Genomic DNA, 20,654 nt, shown 5'->3' on the forward strand with positions numbered 1-20,654 from the left:
CTTGTTCCTAAGTAATACATCGTGTGAGGCATGCAAATAAGGGATAGCGAGATGAGAGGAGGACGCAAGTACTCTAAGCACTTACTGCAGCCATTATCTCTACTAGGACCTTGTACTCTTACGTAAGATCCAAGGAACCCGTCCCATTCAAAAGACTGTAAAAATGACGTTTTATTTTTCTCTGCTCAAAAACACACACCAAAAAATTTCATTATTAGAAGTGGATTCCCTTCCTTGTTTATTGTGAGAAAAACCTCTTTTCCCGTCTCTCTTCAGTTCACTCCTGATTCAAAGGTTTTGAATCATTTTAATTTAATGAGCTTTAAGTCTATATATATATATATATATATATATATATATATGTATGTATGTATTATTAGAGACCCTCTTCTCCTACTATTCGCACAAAATAGATAGGACTAATAACCAGTTATTTTAGTAGTTTATCTCTTCATACAAGAAATCACCTAACCCAAGAAACTTGTAGTTGTAGGAAACTTTTATTATCATAGCTGGGCTTTGTTGGTTTGAGCATCTAAATTTCACAAGACCCAGATTTTGAAGATGAAAAGATATTTCAAGAGGTATAGAACATTGAACCTGCAGGGCACTTTACAGAGAATCTTAACATTAATCTCACTTAGCATGCTATGGAGTCAGCCACAGTGACTTTTAAATATTTATTAAAAATCCCTTTTAAAAAATCAGGTCTGAATAAGACTTTTTTAGAGGAAAACAAAGCATTTTTTAAAAAATGATGGGTAATAATCTTCTGCCCATCATGAACTAGTCTAAGTCACAATCTAATTTGAAATCATTGAACTATCCTGTTCCTGTCTTATAGGTTCAAGTCAGTTTCATGCTGGCATGAGAAGATAATCCTTTGAAACATCATGAATCGAAGTGATTTTAAACAAATTCCCTTTTGTAAATCAGTGGATCTTTTGTGCTTTTGTATTGTGGATATTCAATGGGACCAATCTGAACACAGCTTATGATTGTATACAAATCCCTTGCCAGCACATATAAACAAACTGGAATTTGTACATATAAGCATTGTGTATGTATTCATGCACAATAATCATTAAATTACATGTATATTTGTGGAATGCTAATTTAAATGATTAAATTATAAACCTTGTGTATTTATCAAATGGGTGAAAAGATTAAACTTTTGGCATTATGTTACTGTTGAATGTGTAGCTTGAGGTGTCCTGCACTTTTCTTATAAGGCTACTGAAGTTATATGTTTCTGCCTAATATATTTGCTACTGGTGATGAAGACAGATAATATCACTTGTAGAGACTTATTTTTGTATAATGGTAGAAGTTTTGAATTTTATGGGATATTTTGTCAAGTACTGAAATAAAAATGACTTCACCATTTTAACTACACTGTATTTGAACCTTCTTCATTTTTAACGAGCCATAGTTCTTGGTGCATGTCTTAGTACGTTCGGGCTGCTATAACAAAATACCATAGCCTGGGTGGCTTGTAAAAACAATAGAAATTTATTTCTATTCTATTTATTTCTAGTTCTGGAGGCTAGCAAGTCCAAGATCGAAGCGCCAGCAAATTTGATGTCTGGTGAGAGCCCATTTCCTGATTCTGTAGACTGCCATCTTCTCACTGTGTCCTCACGTGGCAGAGGGGCAAGGGGGCTCTCCAAGTTCTCTTTTATAAGGGCACTAATCCCATTCGTGAGAGCTCCGCCACCATGACCTAATCACCTCCCAAAGGCCCCACTTACAAATACCAACAGATTGGGGATTAGGTTTCAACATACGAATCTGGGGAGACACAGACATTCAGCCTACGGTAGTATGTATCACCTTATTATATATCTCAAATATGTAGCATTTAGAGATTCAGAAAGTTATCCTAATTTTAGAATTAGCTACTGTTGGGATTTTTGTTTCCCTACACGGAGAAAGAGTTTTTCCATGTGCCTTTTTTATCAACTTTAAGTCTACATATAGTGTTTTTTTAGAAGCCAAATGGGTATTTTCATGATTAATCCATATTTGTCCTATTATATTTAAGGTTACTTGTATCCAAAGGTGTGTCCTCACAAAGCCATGCCCACTAAGATAATACAGAATCTTAAATTTTATTAACCACAATGCAGCAAAATTAAGCAGTATTCCTGCTGTCCAATCCAAATTGAGTGAGATGCTTTCACAGAGATAATATAGATCTCAATGTTATTTCTTAACTAGAGTCCTTCTGATAACATGGCCATCACTAAAATAGCAAGAAGAATAGTATTTGATACTTATTTCCAGAGGATTTTATCTTACCATTTGATATTCTATGATTTACACCAACACAAACAGGCAATCTACACTCTTGGAAATTTCAAATTACCTAAATTTTCCATATTAGCAGCTGGGTTCCAATAAGGAGTTCTAGAAGTTACAAATGTATTCTAAAACAGTTGAAGAGGGGAGGTTGTGGGTGAAACCTTTTTTGGCTAAACAAAGCCTTCCATTCAAGGCAATTCTACTCTTAAGAGAGAATGGAGAAAAGAGCAGATAAACAAGTGCTCTGATCAATCTTATTTCACTCCCATCATTTGACCATCACCGTCCTTATGACATTAGGCCTCTGCAGTCAAACTTGTTAATGCTTCTTAATAATTGGTCTATGGTTAAAAACTAAATCTTTTTAAGTAAGTAAGTAAGTAAGTCTTCTTAAAACTATTCACTAAACATGGACCAGCCCTATCAGAGTTTTAACTTTGTGTGTGCCATGAACCTCTCTAGCAATCTTGTGAAACTATTGTACCCTTCTCAGAATAATGCTTTTAAAGACATAAAATATATAGGATTGCAGAGGAAACCAACTATATAGAAATAGTCAAACTTTAAAAAATTTTTGTGATGAGTAAAGAAATAAGATCTAGCAGATCTAATAACTAACTATAATACCATAATGTCAAAGTAGTGATGAAACTTAAAGATATTTCAAGAGATCTGCAACATCTCTAATGGGATATGAAAAGTATCTGTGATTTTTGTTTGCAAAATCATGAGTACTGCTAATACTAGTGTGGTTTGACTAAATTCATAAATAAAATATTAAATTACAGTTTGAAATAAGTACAAAGATGGAACTTTTTTCCCAAGTCTCTAGATTCCTAAATTCTACTCATTGAACCACACACTTTACAATTTGTAAATGCAGACTATACTCTCAAAGATAATTTTAATGTGAAAAACTCAACAACACAGATTTTAGCTTCACAAATAAATAGAGTTTAACATGAGTCCTCCAGCCTTTTAAACAGAATGTAATATACATAAGGGAAAGTATGTTTACCTCATCTAGTAATAACAAAGTACGTGGTCAAATTACAGGTATCATATAGTTACGTCTCCAGTTATAATTTGAGTTGATTCTTGAACACAGGCTTCACCGTCTCCAGTTATAATTTGAGTTGATTCTTGAACACAGGCTTCACAGAAATTTGACCAGTGATACACTCCCAAGACCCCTGCTTCGGATTACCATTATCTTAAAGCCAGATTCCCTGATCTCAGATTTTGTATTTAAAAAGAAAAAATAAAAAGCTTGTTAACCTAAACTAACAGAACTAGTAACAAACATCCCTAATTAGATTCTGGAGAGGAAACAGGAACCACCCTGAGCCAAAGAGAACAAAACTTATCCCTCAAGGACTTTATTTTGGACTTCCACACAGATGCAACCATGTGGAACCAGATACAAATTTATCAAACAGATAAATATGTAATATTTAGTAATTAGATCAAGTTACACAAGCAGTCTTTCATATTAATTATTTTTTAGGAAAAACAATTACTCATTGTCATAGATCTCAATTTCCTACAGACAGTGCTTCCAGTTATTTCAAATATATTTTCCTACAATATAGCCCCATCACTGCTAAATATCATACCAAAACAATAGGATTCTCTTTTATCCAAGGCTTTAAAGGTGAGTTTATTCCCTACCCACCCATCCTTACACATACATACATTGCCCAACAAGTGAATAATCTAAGGCTTCCAAGTATTTCACTGGGCTTTTTTATACTTGCAGATAGTACAAGAGTTGAACACTCTGAACTTACTTGCCAAGGGCTATGTATGCTCTTAATACCTGGAAATTGTGTTACTTAGAATCTGCCAATTACCAAAGATCCCCCCCCAAACTAATGAGCCTGATTTCCTTAAAGGAAAGGAAACCAACTATATAGAAATTTATAGTTTTCCTTTATCCATCCATCATAAAACTATTGGGAAATTTCTGAAATGCCATTGGATTTGATGGAACCATTCAGTTAAAATATAAAAACCGTAAGTTAAGCTGGCTTTTAAAATTACACACTCAAAAATAAGTACACTGGGAGTTGTTTCGTAAAACTTCATTCTCTTCAATGCTTTTGCAGTTTACAGTGATGTTTCACATTTTAGTTCCTTGCTGCCTTTTTCATTTTGATCTTTGTTTGTATCGGATAACTGGGTTTTCAGGGGTGTGAATCATTGTTGTATAATTTACAGTGGGAAAATATCCATCAATGAGATCAAATTCATATAAACGAAGCATAGTAGACCAAATTGTCTTGATTTGAACATAAGCAAAATTCTCCCCAATACAACGGTGACGCCCTGTAAGAGAAAACGTTTCCATAACAGTCGGTTGAAATTCTTTCTCATGTCTTTGAGCCTGGAGTGATAAAATTTGTTTATCTACAGTTAAGGTGAATAGCAGACATACAGATATTATAGTAAAAAGATGACATATTCTTTTCACAAGAATGTAAATAACTAATAAAAATCCCAAGAGATTTTTAATGTCTGTTACTAGGGGAAACAGCACATGGGTAATTATACAATCATTTTTCCAATTTTTTTGAAACCTAACATCTATCTAGGTTAAAAATAAGTAAGGTTTGAAACATATGATGATAATCTAATTTGGAAATATACTAGAATATTCTTAACTTCTGTCCCAAGAGAGCCATAGTCAAAAGTTAATATGAACCTTCCAATCAAAACTATAAATGCCATTACAAATGATAATGGAAGAAAAATAAATTTAATAAACCAAAAATAGCAACACATCAAAACTTAAAAGGTCATATACATGTAAAAACTGACAAGCTGATTATAAAATGCATACAGAAATGCAAAGGACTAGGATATCCAAAGCGATCCTTAACGAGATAACCAAGTTGGAGGACTTAAACTGACTTCAAATCTGACTTCAATACTAAGGTATGGCAACTGTGATAATGTGGTTTGCAATAAGAAATACGTATTTAGTCTTCCATCTTGGCACAGAGCTCCTCAAACCTGTGGAATTTCTTAAGTGAAAAGAGCAGTAAAGGTCAAAGAGGAAAAGAGCCTTTTGTTATTCATAACAAGCCCCTTTCAACCACAGTTGAGTTTGCTAATGAGTGACTGCCAGGGGAACAAACCACGTGATTAGAGGGTTGGAACTTTCAGCAATACCCACCAGCTTCCAGGAGAGAGAGGGTCTGGAGGTTGAATTAATCACCAATGACCAGTGATTTAATCAATCGTGCCTATGTAATGAAGCCTCCACAAAATCCCTACAGAAGTACAGGGAAGGGACAGGACAGGGGACAGTGTTCAGAGAGCTTCGAGGATAGTAAACGTGGAGGTGCTGGGAGGGTGGCATACCCACAGAGGGCTTGGCAGCTGTGTACCCCTTCCTTCTACTTTGCTCTATGCTTCTCTTCAATCACGCTATTCCTGAGTTGTATACTTTTATAGTAAACCAGTAGTCTAGTAAATAAACTTTTCTAAGTTGTGTGAGCCATTCTAACAAATTATGGAACCCCAAGGAGGGGATCTAGAGAACCTCGAATTTATAGCCCGTTGGTCAGAAAAACAGGTGACAACCTGGACTTGTAATTGGCATCTAAAGTGGTGAGGGACAGTCTTGTGGGACTGAGCTGTTAACCAATGGGGTCTGCACTAACCCCAGATAAAAGCCCGATAATTGTCAGTTTAGAAATGGGGCAGAACTGGGGCTGGAGAACTAATGCCCCTTCCAACTACTTGAACGATCTATGACTCTTTTATTGATATTCATATCATATACCGTTATTGAATTTCTTTACTAAATAGTTATTAAGATCTGAAGTTCCCAAAGGACTTTATACTTTCGTTTATGTATGGAAAAGGTGTGACCAATGACAAAAATGTCATGTCACTTAAATGATTTCTTTGGAAAAACAAATAATTCATAGAATATAGTTTAATCTGTACAAAGTACCAGTGAATGGAGAAATTATTGGAGGAATGAGAGTCTGCCTGTGTTATTTTAGGATCTTAATTGAAATGCAGAGGTTTGCATACCTATGCACAACCTGCCCAAATTTAAAGACCATCTTATCATCAGGATATATAGGCAGAGAACCAAAAAGTTCACTAACAATCCAGAAAAGCTTCTGTGCCATTGGTCTTTTCTGAAATGCTGATTGTCTCATCATATTTAGCCTGAAATAATTGCCCAAATGGTGTGCTAACTCCAATGGTTCTTTAAAACAGAATTCACAAAGAGCTTTAAATACTATGATAAGGGAAAACAGGGTGGACTATAAAGATTAGAACTGATAAAACTAGATAGGTTAGAAGGTAATAGAACATTATAAGGATTCACAGAACTATTTCCTTTAGTACAAATGAAATATTTTTTCCAACCTGCAAAGATTACACTCCTACAGATGTTTGCAGGAATGTCCCTATAAGGAAAGGGAAAGGTATTTGTAAATAAAATTCACATGGATTATTCTGACAGGCACAAATACGTTATCAGAATAAACAAGTGTCAAATGTAATCATCTTACCAGCTCCAAATGGCACATAAGCAAACTTCTCTCCTGATGCTGGATTGTCCTGTAAGTAGCGATCAGGATTAAAGTCCAGACGTTCTACCCATGAGTCTTTAAGTCTTTGATTGACAGTGGGAGAAACACACACCTGATGTCCTGGAGGAATGGTATACCCTGCCACAGTCTACAAATGAAAGCAACACACATTTCACTAGCTAATTTAAAAATATTCTAACAAATAATCACACCATTGTGTAATAAAGCATTAATATACATGAAATATACATATATTTTTAAACTGGCTACATGATAGGCCAGTTAAAAATTATTTTAACTCAAGGTGATTTCCAAATAACACACATTGGGCTGGAATTATATACACAAATTTTAAAAAGTGATAATGCCTTGGGGGTAGGGGTGGGATTTCAAGGAACCTTTCACAATCCAATTTACACACTTCCACACTGTTACAATTTTTTACAACAACACGTGTTATTTTAAACACCAAGAAAAAAATATACTTCCATTTTAAAAAACCCTAATTGTTAAATTAAAATGTAGGGAGAACAGATGAGCATGTATACTGTCTGCAATTATGTAAAAATATTTATACATTTAAAATATGTAAAACTGAAAATTATGTAGAAGTGATTATTCTACTTTTTTAATTTAAAAAATTCTCTTTGATATTATGATATTTCTTTTTGATAAACAACAACTGGGGGCACAGAGGAAAAGTTCTAGCCAGGAGACTCACCTGAGGAGTTTTGGCCATTCTCATCATGGTCATTATAGGAGGTCGAAGTCTTAATGTTTCTTTAATGCAGCGATCAAGAAAATTTAGGTCCTTGAGCTAAAAAGAGAAAAAATTTCCCGAGTTTTACAAATATTTAACACACTTCAACAGGATACAAACAAGTTCAGGGTAACTGGGAATATCTTGTTTTATTACTGTCCATGGTCAGTAAAGAAAAAGAAGGCAAGATAACAGATCACTCTGAAGAATGGCATGGTAAGGACCTTCAAAAATTCACTCATCTAAAAAATGAAAACATTAGCAAAAATCATCAATGTTAGCTTTTTCGAAACCTATACACAAATGTTTAGAGCAGTGTTATTCACAGTAGCCAGAGGGTGGAAACAACCCAAATGTCGATCAACTGATGAAGAGATAAATAAATGTGGTACAGCCATACGATGGAATATTACTTGGCAATAAAACAGATTGAAGTACTGATACATGCTACAACATGGATTAACCTTGAAAACATGCTAAGTGAAAGAAGCCAGTCACAAAAGACCACATATTGTATGATTCCATTCATATGAAATGTCCAGAATAGGCAAATCCATAGAGACAAAAAGTAGATTAGTGGTTGCCAGGGGCAGGGGAAATGAAGCATGACTGCTAATGGGTACCAGCTCTCTTTTGGAAGTGATGTAAATACTCTAAAATGAAATTGTGATGATGGTTTCACAATTATGAATATATTTTAAAAACCAGTGAATTGTATAAGTGGGTAGATTTTATAGTATCTGAATTATGTATCAATTAAGCTATCACTTTAAAAGTTACTAAAATCAGGAATGAAAGAAGAGACATCACTATTGACCTAATAGAAATAAAAAGGATGCTAAGAGAATACTTTAACAATTGTATGGGGCTTCCCTGGTGGCGCAGTGGTTGGGAGTCTGCCTGCCGATGCAGTGGATATGGGTTCGTGCCCCGGTCCGGGAAGATCCCACATGCCGCAGAGCAGCTGGGCCCGTGAGCCATGGCCACTAAGCCTGCACGTCCAGAGCCTGTGCTCTGCAATGGGAGAGGCCACAACAGTGAGAGGCCCGCGTACACCCAAAAAAAAAAAAAAAAAAAAAATTGTATGCCAACAAATTAGGCAACCTAGATGAAATAGACAAATTCCTAGAAAGACACAAACTGCCAAACCTGACTTAAAAAGAAACAGAACATATGAATAGACCTGTAACAAGTGAAGATATTGAATTGGTAATCAAAAAACTTCCCACAAAGAAAACACAGACGTAGATGGCTTCACTGGTGAATTCTACCAGACATGTAAGAAAGAATACCAATCCTTCACAAAGTCTTCCAAAAAGTAAAAGAGGAGGGAATGCTTCCAAACTCATTCTCTGAGACCAGTAATACTCTGATAACAAAACCTGTCAAAGACATAACAATAAAACTACAGACCACTATCCTTTATGAATATAGATGCAAAAATCCTCAAAAGAATACTAGTAAACTGGATCCAGCATTAGGACATTTCAGAGAAGGCTATGGGGAATTTTCTAAAAATAAAGAATCTAATCAATTTAATCTATAGTATACAGAAAATCCCAAATTGTCCCCTTTAAAAATAAGCCACACATACTCAGTGTCAGAGGCAGCAATGAAACTGAAAATCCAACAAACCTGGTCATAAGTTAAGGGAGGCAGATTCTCTCCACAGACTGTTTTCTGTTCTAAGTAACATTTTTCTTGAAGTGTTTTGTCTCTGGCCAAAAAGAAGCCCAACCAGGCGCTGGTAGTTGAGGATGTATGCTGCCCCGCCAAGAGCAGTCCAATAAGCATGCCTGCTACTTCATCATCTGTCAAAGGATGCCCATCCCTAAAGAATGGACCGCACACACAAATTTAACATTTGGAAGACACACTTCATGTCTCAACCTTTATATAAAGGGTCAAAATGAATTAATTTTTCTCTTGCATTTGCCCACCACAAGTCAGAATTTTTTTTTTTTTCCTTTAGGGAAAAGAGACAGACCAATAGAAAATATGATACTGGTTACAAAAGACTTCACTGAGGTTTACTAGCAAACTTTTCACCATGCACAGTACTGGGATTCCAGTAAGGCACAGGATCCCAGTAATTTATGTCTCATCCATTTAAAAAGTTCAAAGGTCATACCTACTAATTTTGCCAGCATTATTACTTTTTAAATGTACATACTATTTAACTATGTTTTAATGTGTAAAAAATTTCCTGCTTCAGTTTAATATGTGATCTGAAGAGCTCTTACTTGTAAGTAGAATCTAGTAAAGTTTGGAGAATGTCATCAATTTTTTCTCCTGATTCTCTGCGTTTCTGGATTGCCTTATAGAAAATATTCTTGATCTCTCGATGAGCTCTGTCCCTGCGTCTGTAATTCAAACGTGAAAATGACTTTAAAAAATAAGGTAATACTTTCAGGCATCAAACTGACAAAACTCAGAACCAAGAGAAAAAAAAGAAGCCATGAAAATCTTATATTGTTAGGGATTTCTAAGGTCTTTAAGGGCAGGAAATGTGTTTTAACATACATATCCCTGATTCTTTACACACTATCTGTGTTCTAACTAAAGGTCTAAAATAAGACTCAAATGATTATTCCTTTATAACCATTTTCCAGTTTAAGAGAAAGCAGAATACTCTTTTACATTAACATGAAATTCCAATTTTAACCAAATTAATTCTTGAAGCAGACAGAGTCACTCTGGTTCTTCTGCAGGATTTAGCATTTGAATAAATCCCCATTTTTCACCTGAACAGAAATGAATCAACAAAGGCACAGAGAGACTACTAATATGCAAGACACTAAACTACACGTCAAGTCCTATAAGCAATGTTTCTCTGTATCATAGATGATCCCTGCTCTTAAGGAGATAATAGAGCTGTCAAGGAGACAAAGAGAAAATTAAAGAAAGGTACTAATACCTCAAAACAAACTTCACAATATACTACAAATTAGTCAAATACTTTCAAACAAGTGCTTAGAAGGGCTGTATCGCTTTTAGGTAGAGTTGAGAAACCCTCCTGAGTACAAGGAATATGTGAGATAAGTAGGTTTTAAAATATGGGAACAGATAGACAACAAATTACCTTTCTAATTAACTGAAACTTACCTTAAATAAGCTCACTGTGTAAAGAAATATCGAATGCTTACAGAAGAATGGAGGCTCATAATCTTCCCCCAATTTGTTGGTTTTATATTTAATTTTTATCTTTGTTAATACAAAGCAAACCAACACTACAGTAATTAAACAAAGTGAAATGACTAAGTATCATTTCTTTATCCATACCTGAAACTAGGCAAAGGGAGCCAGCCTGGCAAGAGCCAGGCTGCGTGGCTAAAACCTCCATCCAAATCTGCATACAGTTGTGCCACCTTTTCATTGAGTTGACTTCTGATTTCCTTTCCATGTAAACAATGGCTAGCTGTTAAAATTATGAGCTCAGAAAGAGCTTCAAACAAATCTAGAGGGAAAAAGATCATTCCCATTACTTTTTCCAAAAATTCTTTTGAAATGTTCTGTTTTCTTAGAGATATAAAAGTACTGTGAAGAAAATGAGAATAAAAACTTAACTCAGGAACCAACAAGATCCTATTCATACCATCAAAAAAAGCCTATAAATATGTGGCTACAACAAAGAGAGGGAAGAAACCACATGATGGGAGGCACCCCACCTCTTTGGACAGCCAAAATAGATGCCACAAAGGTATCTAAAGCCTCACTCATACTCATGAGCCCTTCATCTTGAAAAGATAAAATGAAGATAAAAATGAATGTGGTTAAAAAAAAAAAAGAATGTGGTTATCTGAGTTCCAGATCACAGTATAATAAAGGCAGTAAAAAGGTTATTTATTTAGTGCATATGGGGACAATAATAAGGTGATTTCCAAGGAAGAGCAGTCCAAAGACTGAAGAATGGATTATTCCCCAGGTCAAAAGTGAGAAAAAAACTGAAAAGTGGGAAACTCAAAGGTCAGGAAAAAACTGAAGTCTTGACCATACATAAAAGAAAACTGTAACCACCAACTTGTATATCCAAACATTAGAGACAGATGCATCAGGCAAGCACATCTGGGTGACACTTTAAAAGTCCTAACAATTACCCAATCAATATCCTGCTCTTTAATTCCATGTTCACCAAACGAACTTCCAGTTATCATTTGGCTTTCCAATTAGATTGCCAAAAAAGAGAAGTTCAGTAAATATTCTGGGGTTCTTGGTGCCATAATTATATCTCACTTGTATTTATTCAGCTGGCATTCTAGTTCATGCATCAGCTTCTTGTAGAATAGGAAATATGTCCCATGAACTTTAGGTATATTAAGTAAAACCAGGTTCTGGACCTTTTATAGAAGCTGAAGACCAGACCCAGAATGTGGTGACCTACACAGAGGTCTTACTGCCCTGTAGGCAGATGTTGCTTCCTGCTATGAGTATGACAATTGTCTCTGAAGGCAACAATTACTGCAGTCCAATATAAAAACTGGATTCACAGAATCCAAAGAATTTTAAGTTACATTCAATATACTCCCTATATAATGCGAGAAAGCATACAATACATTTTTTTAAGATTTCTATCGGGAACAGCTAAAATCACACTTTTGGTGGTAGAGTAAGCTTATGTATTTAAATTTACTTTTTTCTTGGAATAAATCATTCCCATACAATATGAGAAAAATAACGTAATACATATATAATTAAGTCATTTAGACTTCTACTTGCCCATTGGGAGTTCAAAAATTTTTATTTTATTTATTATCTTAAAATGACCTTGAGGGCTTCCCTGGTGGTGCAGTGGTTGAGAGTCCGCCTGCCGATGCGGGGGACACGGGTTCATGCCCTGGTCAGGAAAGATCCCACGTGCCGCGGAGCAGCTGGGCCCGTGGGCCATGGCCGCTGGGCCTGCACGTCCGGAGCCTGTGCTCCACAATGGGAGAGGCCACAGCAGTGAGAGGCCCGCGTAGCCGCCCCCCACCCCAAAATAAAATAAAATAAAATGACCTTGAATGTAAGTTTTACATTCAGTTTATTTCAAAATTCAATTATGAATCATTTTTATATTATTCACATAAATGAGCTAAATAATACAAACATTAATTAACCCATTTTAAGGTTTTGCTAAATGAGCAGCAATACAGTAAGTCCCCTACATACAAACAACTTCTGTTCTGAGGGTGTAGTCGTTAGTCCAATTTGTTCATAAGTCCAACAAAATTAGCCTAGGTACCCAACTAACACAATCCGCTATATAGTACTGTACTGTAATAGGTTTATAATACTTTTCACACAAATAATACATTAAAAAAAACACAAAAAATAAAGAAAACATTTTTAATCTTACAGTACAGTACCTTGAAAAGTACAGTAGTACAGTACAACATCTGGCATACGGTGCACAATCACATCTTTGAAAGTTCGCAACTTGAAGGTTCGTATGTAGGAGACTTACTGTAATCACTTCCTCTCGGGTCTTTTAACTCCACAGTAATCATAACATGTTCATTTCACTAAATCTAAGGTGGTTTTACATATGGTGTAGTTTGCTTTTTACACACACACACACACACACACACACACACACACACACACACACTCTTAAGATTTCTAGTCACAGAAAAGTAGACATATTAGGACAAATGCAAAACCAAAACATTTTGCTTACTTTTTTCTCCACTTTCTCCCCAACTTTGAAAGTACTCCTTTGTTTCTTTTTCAATTATAGAAACATGCTGTCTGAAGTGGGCTATGTTAAGACCACTTTTTAACATTTTCTTCTGCTCCAAGAAAACCTTCAAAATATTAAGGGTATATAAGAATTAAAACACAATTTTGTTTTATCATAAGATTCATTTGGGTTATTATAACTCTTCAACACTCAAAGAAAACAATCTTCCGAAAAATTGAAAATAAAAATAAAAATAATTTTCTTAACTACACACCAGATATGGGAAATTTAAAGCATCTATGCATATATCTGAAGTAACACATAGAAGACACTTGCTACGCAGGCCCAAGACAAATGATAAATTAGGAATCCCACTTCCTGCCTTCCTTTCTATACATACACGCTTTCCCCACGCCTGACTGCACGGCTCACTAGTCCTATTCTGTTATATTCTAGTCTTCCAACCAAACCCAGATGCCAACACAATCTCCCAAAGGTCCACTACGCTTTGCTAATATTTTTATCCTCCTTCACATATTCTCCCATCTATTCCCAAACAAATACCATTCCTCACTTACGCTATCTTCCAAAAGTTTAATAAGAATGTAATACAGTCGGAATAAATTCACACTAAGACAAAGAATGGTTTTAGCCCTTTGGGGCAGTTCTATTTTAAGAATCTGATAAGCTGTGTGGAAGATGAATAGATATATCCAAACAGAGGGATTGCCCAAGGCTCTTGCTTTTGGTCTTGAGGAGAGCTATTCATTCGCCCACACCTCCTCAATCCCCAGAAGCAACACTCAATGTCAATTCTTACCTGCTATACTAGGGTATTGGGTAATGCATGGTACCTTCACAGCCAGAGCCCACACCAAGTAACTGGGCTAATTATCTGATTTGCATTTTACATCAAATTGCAGCACTTTAATATTTGACTTTTCGGGAGGAAAGAAATCACCCAAACTTCTAAAGCCAATAATCTCTAGCTCAAAAGAGCTCTTATGCTAAAATTTCAGGTGGGAGTAGGAAGGTAGGAGGCCCTCCTGATGAAATAATGGGATTTTTTTTCTTACTCACTCAAATCAAATCCTAATACACTAAGTTCTCATTGATTCTATTTCTTTGTACAGGAAGCCCTTTAAAATTGCTTAGTCCATGCCAGCAACTATAAGACAAAATACCCATTCTTTGTCAGCTACCCATGGTTTTCCTTCTTTTAACTGTCTCATGATTCTTCAGATTTTTGAGTCAAAGAATAAAGTGCTTCTATACTTTAGATATATAATTTACACTACTAGCTATAATTATTATAGTACAGATTTGTCTTTCTTCAAGATAACAGTGTCACCTACTGGATTAGGCACATCATAGGCAACTCCCTTCCCAAACACAGGTGTTGTCAGACGACTGTAGACATCTTCTGCATTCAAGTCTTCATTTTTACTATTAAAAAGCAGTGCAGCAGCATCACTCCCCAGAAGGTAGGTAAACGTCTTGCCCACCATGGTAAAACTAAATACAGGTCCATACTAAAGTGAGAAAAGTACCCATAGTGATGTTACAAAAAAATCCACAGTGCTAAGACACTCATCTTAAATAACAAAATAATACACTGCTGAAAATTAAAACATTCATAAACCTTAATACAATTCTTCCCCCAGTCTTTGTCCAAATTATATTCATTCAGTTGCAAATAAAATATAAGTAAAACTTTCTACTCTGCATTTTTCACTATTTATGTTGAAAATATTTTCTATCTTTTACACAAACATCATATGTTAACTGTTCTTTCACTACGGTTGATGTGTCCATTTTTTACTTATTATAGATAATTATATAATGAATATCTCTGAGAATATAGATTTTTTTCCCTTTGGTTAAAGATAAATTTACAGGAGTAGCCAAAGGATATGACCTTTCCTACAGTACTTGCTATATGAAGACACCAGAAGTTTATTTAGTTATCAGTATTACCACTATCTCACAAACACTGAATGATTTCATTTTTAATTTTTTGTTAATCAAGTTAAGTGTTAACTACTTTTCAGTTTTCTGATTACTATTGCAGACTGTAGGCACTGGGGATACAATCATGAACAAAAATACTGTCTGTGACTCATGAAACTTAGTCTATTGAAAAAGATACAACTTGATCAGATAATCACATTAACAAATGTAAAACTGCAAATGTGAGAAGTACTACACAACAGAAAGCAACTCTGCAATGAGAGAATGATCAAAGGGAGACTACAAAGAGAAAAAGACACTGAGCTGAGACCTGAAGGATGGTAGCAGTTAGCCTGATGGTTGAGCATGCACAAAGGTCCTAAAGGTGAGAGAAAGAGAGGGAAAGGATGAGATGAGGGCAGAGTCTGGTAGGGCCGAGACCATACAGAGCCTCGTAAGCCATATTCAGGAAGTTTCATCCTTGCAAGCAATGAAATGTGATGGAAGATTTTAAACTGCATGGGAAAGAGACTAATCTGTGCATATTTTAAAAGAAAGATCCCTCTGGCTCCTGTATGGAGAGGAGAGAGGGACAGGAGCTAAAGGAAAGCCAGAGGACCAGTGAGCCTGTTACAGGAGCCTGATGATGAATACTTGGGACAAGGTAATGGAGGAGCAGTGGAGATCAGAAGCAGATGGATACAGAAGTATTCTGAAGAGAGAACCTGCACACTTGGCAATGGACTGATGGATGGAGAAGTGTCAAGAATGACTCCTAGGCCTCTGGTACATTGCAAAACTGGGAGAACAATGGTGAGAGAAGCAAATAGGACAACCAGGATTGGAGAGAGAAAAATCAAGGGTCAGACTTTTAAAATGTTGGATTTCAGGTGCCTTTGGTCAACTAAGAAAGAATCATGTGGGAGGTGGATATCCAGGTCTGAAGATCAGAGAAGAGACCTGAACCAGAGACATTAATTTGGGTGTTATCTATATCTGGCTAATAACTGCAGCTGCAGGTAGAGACAAGATCACCTAGGAAAGAATAAAGGCCAAGGACCAAACCTCAGTGAACCCCAACAGTAAATGGCCAGGCGTGAGCTCACAAATGAGTTAGAGAAGAAGTAGTCATAGAAGTAGAAGAAAAAATGAGAGAAGCCACATTTAAGGAGGGAGTGGTCATCATTGACAAATAGAGCTGAGAAGTCAAGTTCACTGGATTAGGACATGGAGCTCATTAGTGAAGGGGCTAAAAGACAGACTAGAGTGGACTAAAAAGTAAGTAAGTAGGACGTGTGGAAATAGGGACTAAGTACAGACAACTCGCTGCAGGGGGAGGGACATGAGAGGAGACTGAGTGGCCAAGAGAAGCTTTGGTCTTTTTAAATTGGTGACCTTTGAGAACTTTCCAGAGAAAATGGGAAAGATCTAGTTGAGAGAGAAGTCAACTATAGAGAGAAGAAATAATAGCAGAAGGTTCCTGTGACAAAAGAGGGATGGAGAGTTTAATCTCCCATAGAAGGCAAAATAGTGTAATAAAATCAAGGTGACAGCATATAGTGGGCTAGAGCACAAGATTCTGGAGCCAGATTGCCTAGGTTCATATCCCAGCTCCTCCATATATTAGCTGTGACCTTGGTCCTACAGTCAGAGAAATTAACATTGCTGTGCTTCAGTTTCCCTCACCTATAAAATGGGAAGAATAATAATAATGACTACTTCACAGAACTGTTGTCAAGATTAAGTATATACATATATATTTTTTGATATATATACCATGATATATATATATCTCTCATGTCATCATATATTATATATACATAAAAGAAAACAGTGCATTGGCCATCATAAATATAATGTAAGTGGTTTCTATTAGTAGTAGTAGTATCAACATCATCATTAAAAGCACAGACTCGGATATCAGACCATGTATTAATCCTGGCTTGGTCACTAGCTAGCAGTGAGCCCAAGAACAAATTAAATAACCGGTTTCTCAGTTTTGTCATCTATAAAATGGATATACCTGAAAGTATTTTGGTGGAGCTTCAGTGAGATAATATATATAAAGCACTCAGTACTGCATAAAGTTAAGTGTTTTCGAATTATTAATATAATAGGAAGAAAAGAGAATACTATTTTATATATATATTGCTATAAGCAGATTTGTATGTTTGAAATTGGGAACATGAGGGAGTTCCCACTTGATGGTTTTTAATCTCTCTTTACAAAGGAGACAAAGTCATCTGCTTTAATAGAGAGAGGTAGGAAGATTAAGAAGTTTCAAAAAGTGAAGGTTTGAATAGTCATTGTGCTGAGTGGGAAAGTAAGCCAACCACAGAAAAATAATAGGACTGTTGAGCAGTGTTCAAAGTTCATTCAAGGTAGGCAATCACGAAATTAGAAGGACCTAATCTGGTACAAGGAAGGAAAAATGACTATTAGGCTCCCTCCAAGGTTGGATTTTTGCCAGGTAAAGCACAACGAACAGCCAGGGGCAAGGAAATTTAAGGTACTGGCGAGAGTGTAACTGAAATGATAGACCATGGTCCCAAAGTGTAAAAAGAAGGAACATAAAGAAGGCTGATGGAGCAGGAGAAAGTAAGTGGAACAGTGGACTGGACCATCTAATGAAGTCAAAGAATGGTTATAATGGAAGGAGTTGGACAGGCTAACCAGGAGAAGTGGTTGTGGTCTGAGAATAGGGTGTCTAAATTAATACTGTGGAGGTAAAACAGGTAAGAGTGACAAGTCCAAAGTGGCACTGTGGAGCAAATGGCTCAACTGGTACGAGAAAGCTCATCGGGGAGGAGAGGGGCAAAGATTTCAGGGGCCACAGTGCTGTGTGGGTCACCCAAGTGGAAGTGAAGTCACAGAAGACATGTAAAGCAGGTTAGAAAATTCCACAGACGCATGGTTAAGAAAAAGAAGGGTCAATTAGTATCAATTTTAACTATGATCAGTGAATACAAAATTGAGGCCAGTGGCTTTTAAACCATAGTTGCCAGAACTAGATTTCCTCAGAGATCATCCCAGGACATGGAAGAACATAAAAGGGTCTCCAAGGCCCCTCCAGCTCTTAAACCAGAGCAGCTCCAATTTTATCAGTTTCCTATAGTGGGAATAAGCGTAAGATTACACGTTTTTTCAATGTTCTGCCATTTAAAACAAAATTGGAAAAGCACTCATTTCTTTTCCTCTAATGATCTGGAAGACTTACCTTCTCATATGCATTTTCTAGGAATTCAACTGGACTTTTCCCAAATGCTATAGCATGTCCAAGGAATGGAACTGGAGAGAAAATGTATGGTGGACTTTTCTGCAAGAGAAAACAAAACAAAACAAAAACCTTCCAGTTTACATTACAAAACATTCAGTTTAGTTTCATGACTAAAAAAAAAGAAACTTGTCCTTAATATTAAAAAGTTACCAAAAGATGAAGCACCAAAAGTAACTTAACAAACCGCAAATACCTTAGCAGAATAGCCATAGTAAAAAGAGAAGAAACTCAAAACCTAGTATAAGATAAACGACTAGACAAACACCAAGGCGTTGCAATTATAAATGCTCAACACTTTCTAGAATATGCCCAGTATTATTAGTGGCTCTAGGCAACTATCCTAATCATTAGTAGAAAAAACCAGAAAAGTCAAACTATGGTTTCTTCACCACTTATTTCTACTACCACTCACAATTTTAGTCCCAAAATCTTGACTAAAGAAGGTAGGGAAAAAGACAAAGGAACGTGAGGGAAAGAAGGGAAATGTTTAAGAAGCTACACTGATCAGTAAACAGAACACATTTCATGCTTCTCTCAACAAATGATCTAGGTCTATTGATTCTACACAGAGAGTAGATCAGTTCTAGCAGGAACATTTTAGCACACACTATAAAAGGTACTTCAGATGCCCCAAAATGAGACCTGCAGATTACAACATCAAGTCTCCTGGAAATCAAACTTGGAATGATAAAAAAGGATAATACTGCTCATATCTTTCGTGGTCTCAAATACTAAGGAGCTCTACAGACTCACTCTTGGACAATAGCAGCAACAATCTTAAAACTCTAAAGTCACCTTTGTCTTTCCAAAGACAAATAACACTTCCTCAAAAATACCACATGTAGGGAAAAAAACACTGCCGGAAAAAAAAAAAACTGCCTCATGCCTGTTATGGTTCAAACAAAAATAATTTTTAAAACTACTTGGTCAATAGTTTGTATATTCCATTGTCAGTAAAAGGGTCATTTTAAAAGCCACTTGGTTTGTCTGGCTAAGGATGCCTTCATCAAATATATTAAGGAAGCATGAAGCTAGTGGTCAGTAAAGCCACTAAGTTAGAAGATCGGGTATTTTATTAGCATCATAGGAAGGTTCCTACAACACTCCAGCCACTCTCACTCTACCAAACTGAACATAGCTCCTTTCATACTGATGTAAATCGCCATTAGGGGTAATGACACAGCCCACAGGACACTGAACCACACAAGGGTAGCCACCAGGATGACGGCCAGCAGGGCCGAAGCTGCCAAAAACATCACCACCAGGGCCCCCACCAGGCCCGAAACACCCCTGCAGCGGCCAGCACGGCCAACCGGACGCTCAGCGCCACAGCCAGGGCCGCAGCTACCGGATCCGGCCGTGGCCATTAAGGCCACCAGTGCCTTGGCCAACGACCACAATGGAGGTAAGCACGACCCCAGCCAGGACCAGACATGCGGCCACCACCAAAAACGCGACCGACATCGGGGCGCCCAGCAGCAAGCCCAGCAAGGAAGGTCAAGGCAGTCGCGCCCGCCAGCGCCACCAGCACCAGTGCCACTGCCACCCTCCCCCGCCCCCAGCCCCCAGCGCGCCCGCCGCTACTGCCCAGCCCAGCACCACCGCGGTCCCAGACCCCCGCTAGCCCTTCGGTTGCCCTGGTCGCAGCGTCCCCCTCCAGAACCCCCGGGGGTGCACGTACCGCCCCAGCCGGCAGCGGGGCCAGGTGGCCGACGGCGAGGCGGAGCAGGTAGACCAGGCTGAGCGTGAAGGCGCAAGTAATGAGTAGCATGGATAGGAGGTTGCCGCCTGTTACTTGCTCCATAGCCTGCCCCAGCACCGACCTGCCCGCTTGCAATAAGCCCAGCACCACCATCCCGGCCGCCACTCCCGCGTCAGTTCACCGGAGACGCTGGAGGCCGAGGTCGCCCCGGGTCCTCCGAATCGACGGAGGGAAAAGAGCCGGCACACGCGTCGGGAGGAAGCCCCTGCCCGCAGGTCCCCTACTAAATCCAGCCCCACCCCCTACTCCCGGCTCCCTCGCGCACCACCCTGTGCGTCACAGAACGGGGCGGGGCGTGGATCTGGCCGCGCCCCTTAAAAAGGACCGCCACAACGCCGAGGTCTCCTTAAGCCGGGAGAGAGGGTCTGAAGAAGAAGGTGGCA

At 37.6% G+C, this 20,654-nt stretch overlaps 2 protein-coding genes across 22 annotated transcripts in view; one reads left to right on the top strand and one right to left on the bottom strand.

Moving 5' to 3' along the window:
- The window catches only part of AKAP9 (A-kinase anchoring protein 9), a 196,380-nt gene extending 192,835 nt beyond the window's left edge, over window positions 1–3,545 (top strand). For 15 of the 18 annotated variants that reach the window (XM_055084976.1, XM_055084981.1, XM_055084975.1 and 12 more), the window contains one exon: window positions 1,538–3,545. In XM_055084976.1, the coding sequence (XP_054940951.1) occupies window positions 1,538–1,722 (185 nt within the window). In that variant the 3' untranslated portion in view covers window positions 1,723–3,545. Of the gene's footprint in view, window positions 1–844; window positions 1,490–1,537 lie in introns of those variants that run through there. The other 3 variants (XM_055084982.1, XM_024130301.3, XM_024130303.3) reach the window with 1 other exon arrangement.
- Window positions 3,546–3,686: 141 nt separating this feature from the next.
- CYP51A1 (cytochrome P450 family 51 subfamily A member 1) lies at window positions 3,687–20,538 on the bottom strand. 4 transcript variants are annotated; one of them, XM_055084987.1, is made up of 11 exons: window positions 20,191–20,497; window positions 18,450–18,548; window positions 14,638–14,814; window positions 13,280–13,406; window positions 10,906–11,080; window positions 9,867–9,986; window positions 9,259–9,454; window positions 7,585–7,680; window positions 6,843–7,011; window positions 6,697–6,737; window positions 4,509–4,632 (listed from the first exon to the last, which is right to left on the bottom strand). In XM_055084987.1, exons 1-10 carry the CDS (start codon window positions 20,362–20,364, stop codon window positions 6,706–6,708), a joined length of 1,365 nt encoding a protein of 454 aa, XP_054940962.1. In that variant the 5' UTR covers window positions 20,365–20,497; the 3' UTR covers window positions 4,509–4,632; window positions 6,697–6,705. The 4 variants fall into 4 exon arrangements, with proteins under 4 accessions (XP_007118402.1, XP_054940962.1, XP_007118404.1 ...); XM_007118340.2 differs by lacking the exon at window positions 6,697–6,737 and having other exon boundaries at window positions 3,687–4,632; window positions 20,191–20,538; XM_007118342.4 differs by lacking the exon at window positions 6,697–6,737 and having other exon boundaries at window positions 4,591–4,690.
- Window positions 20,539–20,654: the final 116 nt, after the last annotated feature.

This window comes from Physeter macrocephalus, chromosome 5 (assembly GCF_002837175.3).
Source record: "Physeter macrocephalus isolate SW-GA chromosome 5, ASM283717v5, whole genome shotgun sequence".
NCBI lineage: Eukaryota > Metazoa > Chordata > Mammalia > Artiodactyla > Physeteridae > Physeter > Physeter macrocephalus.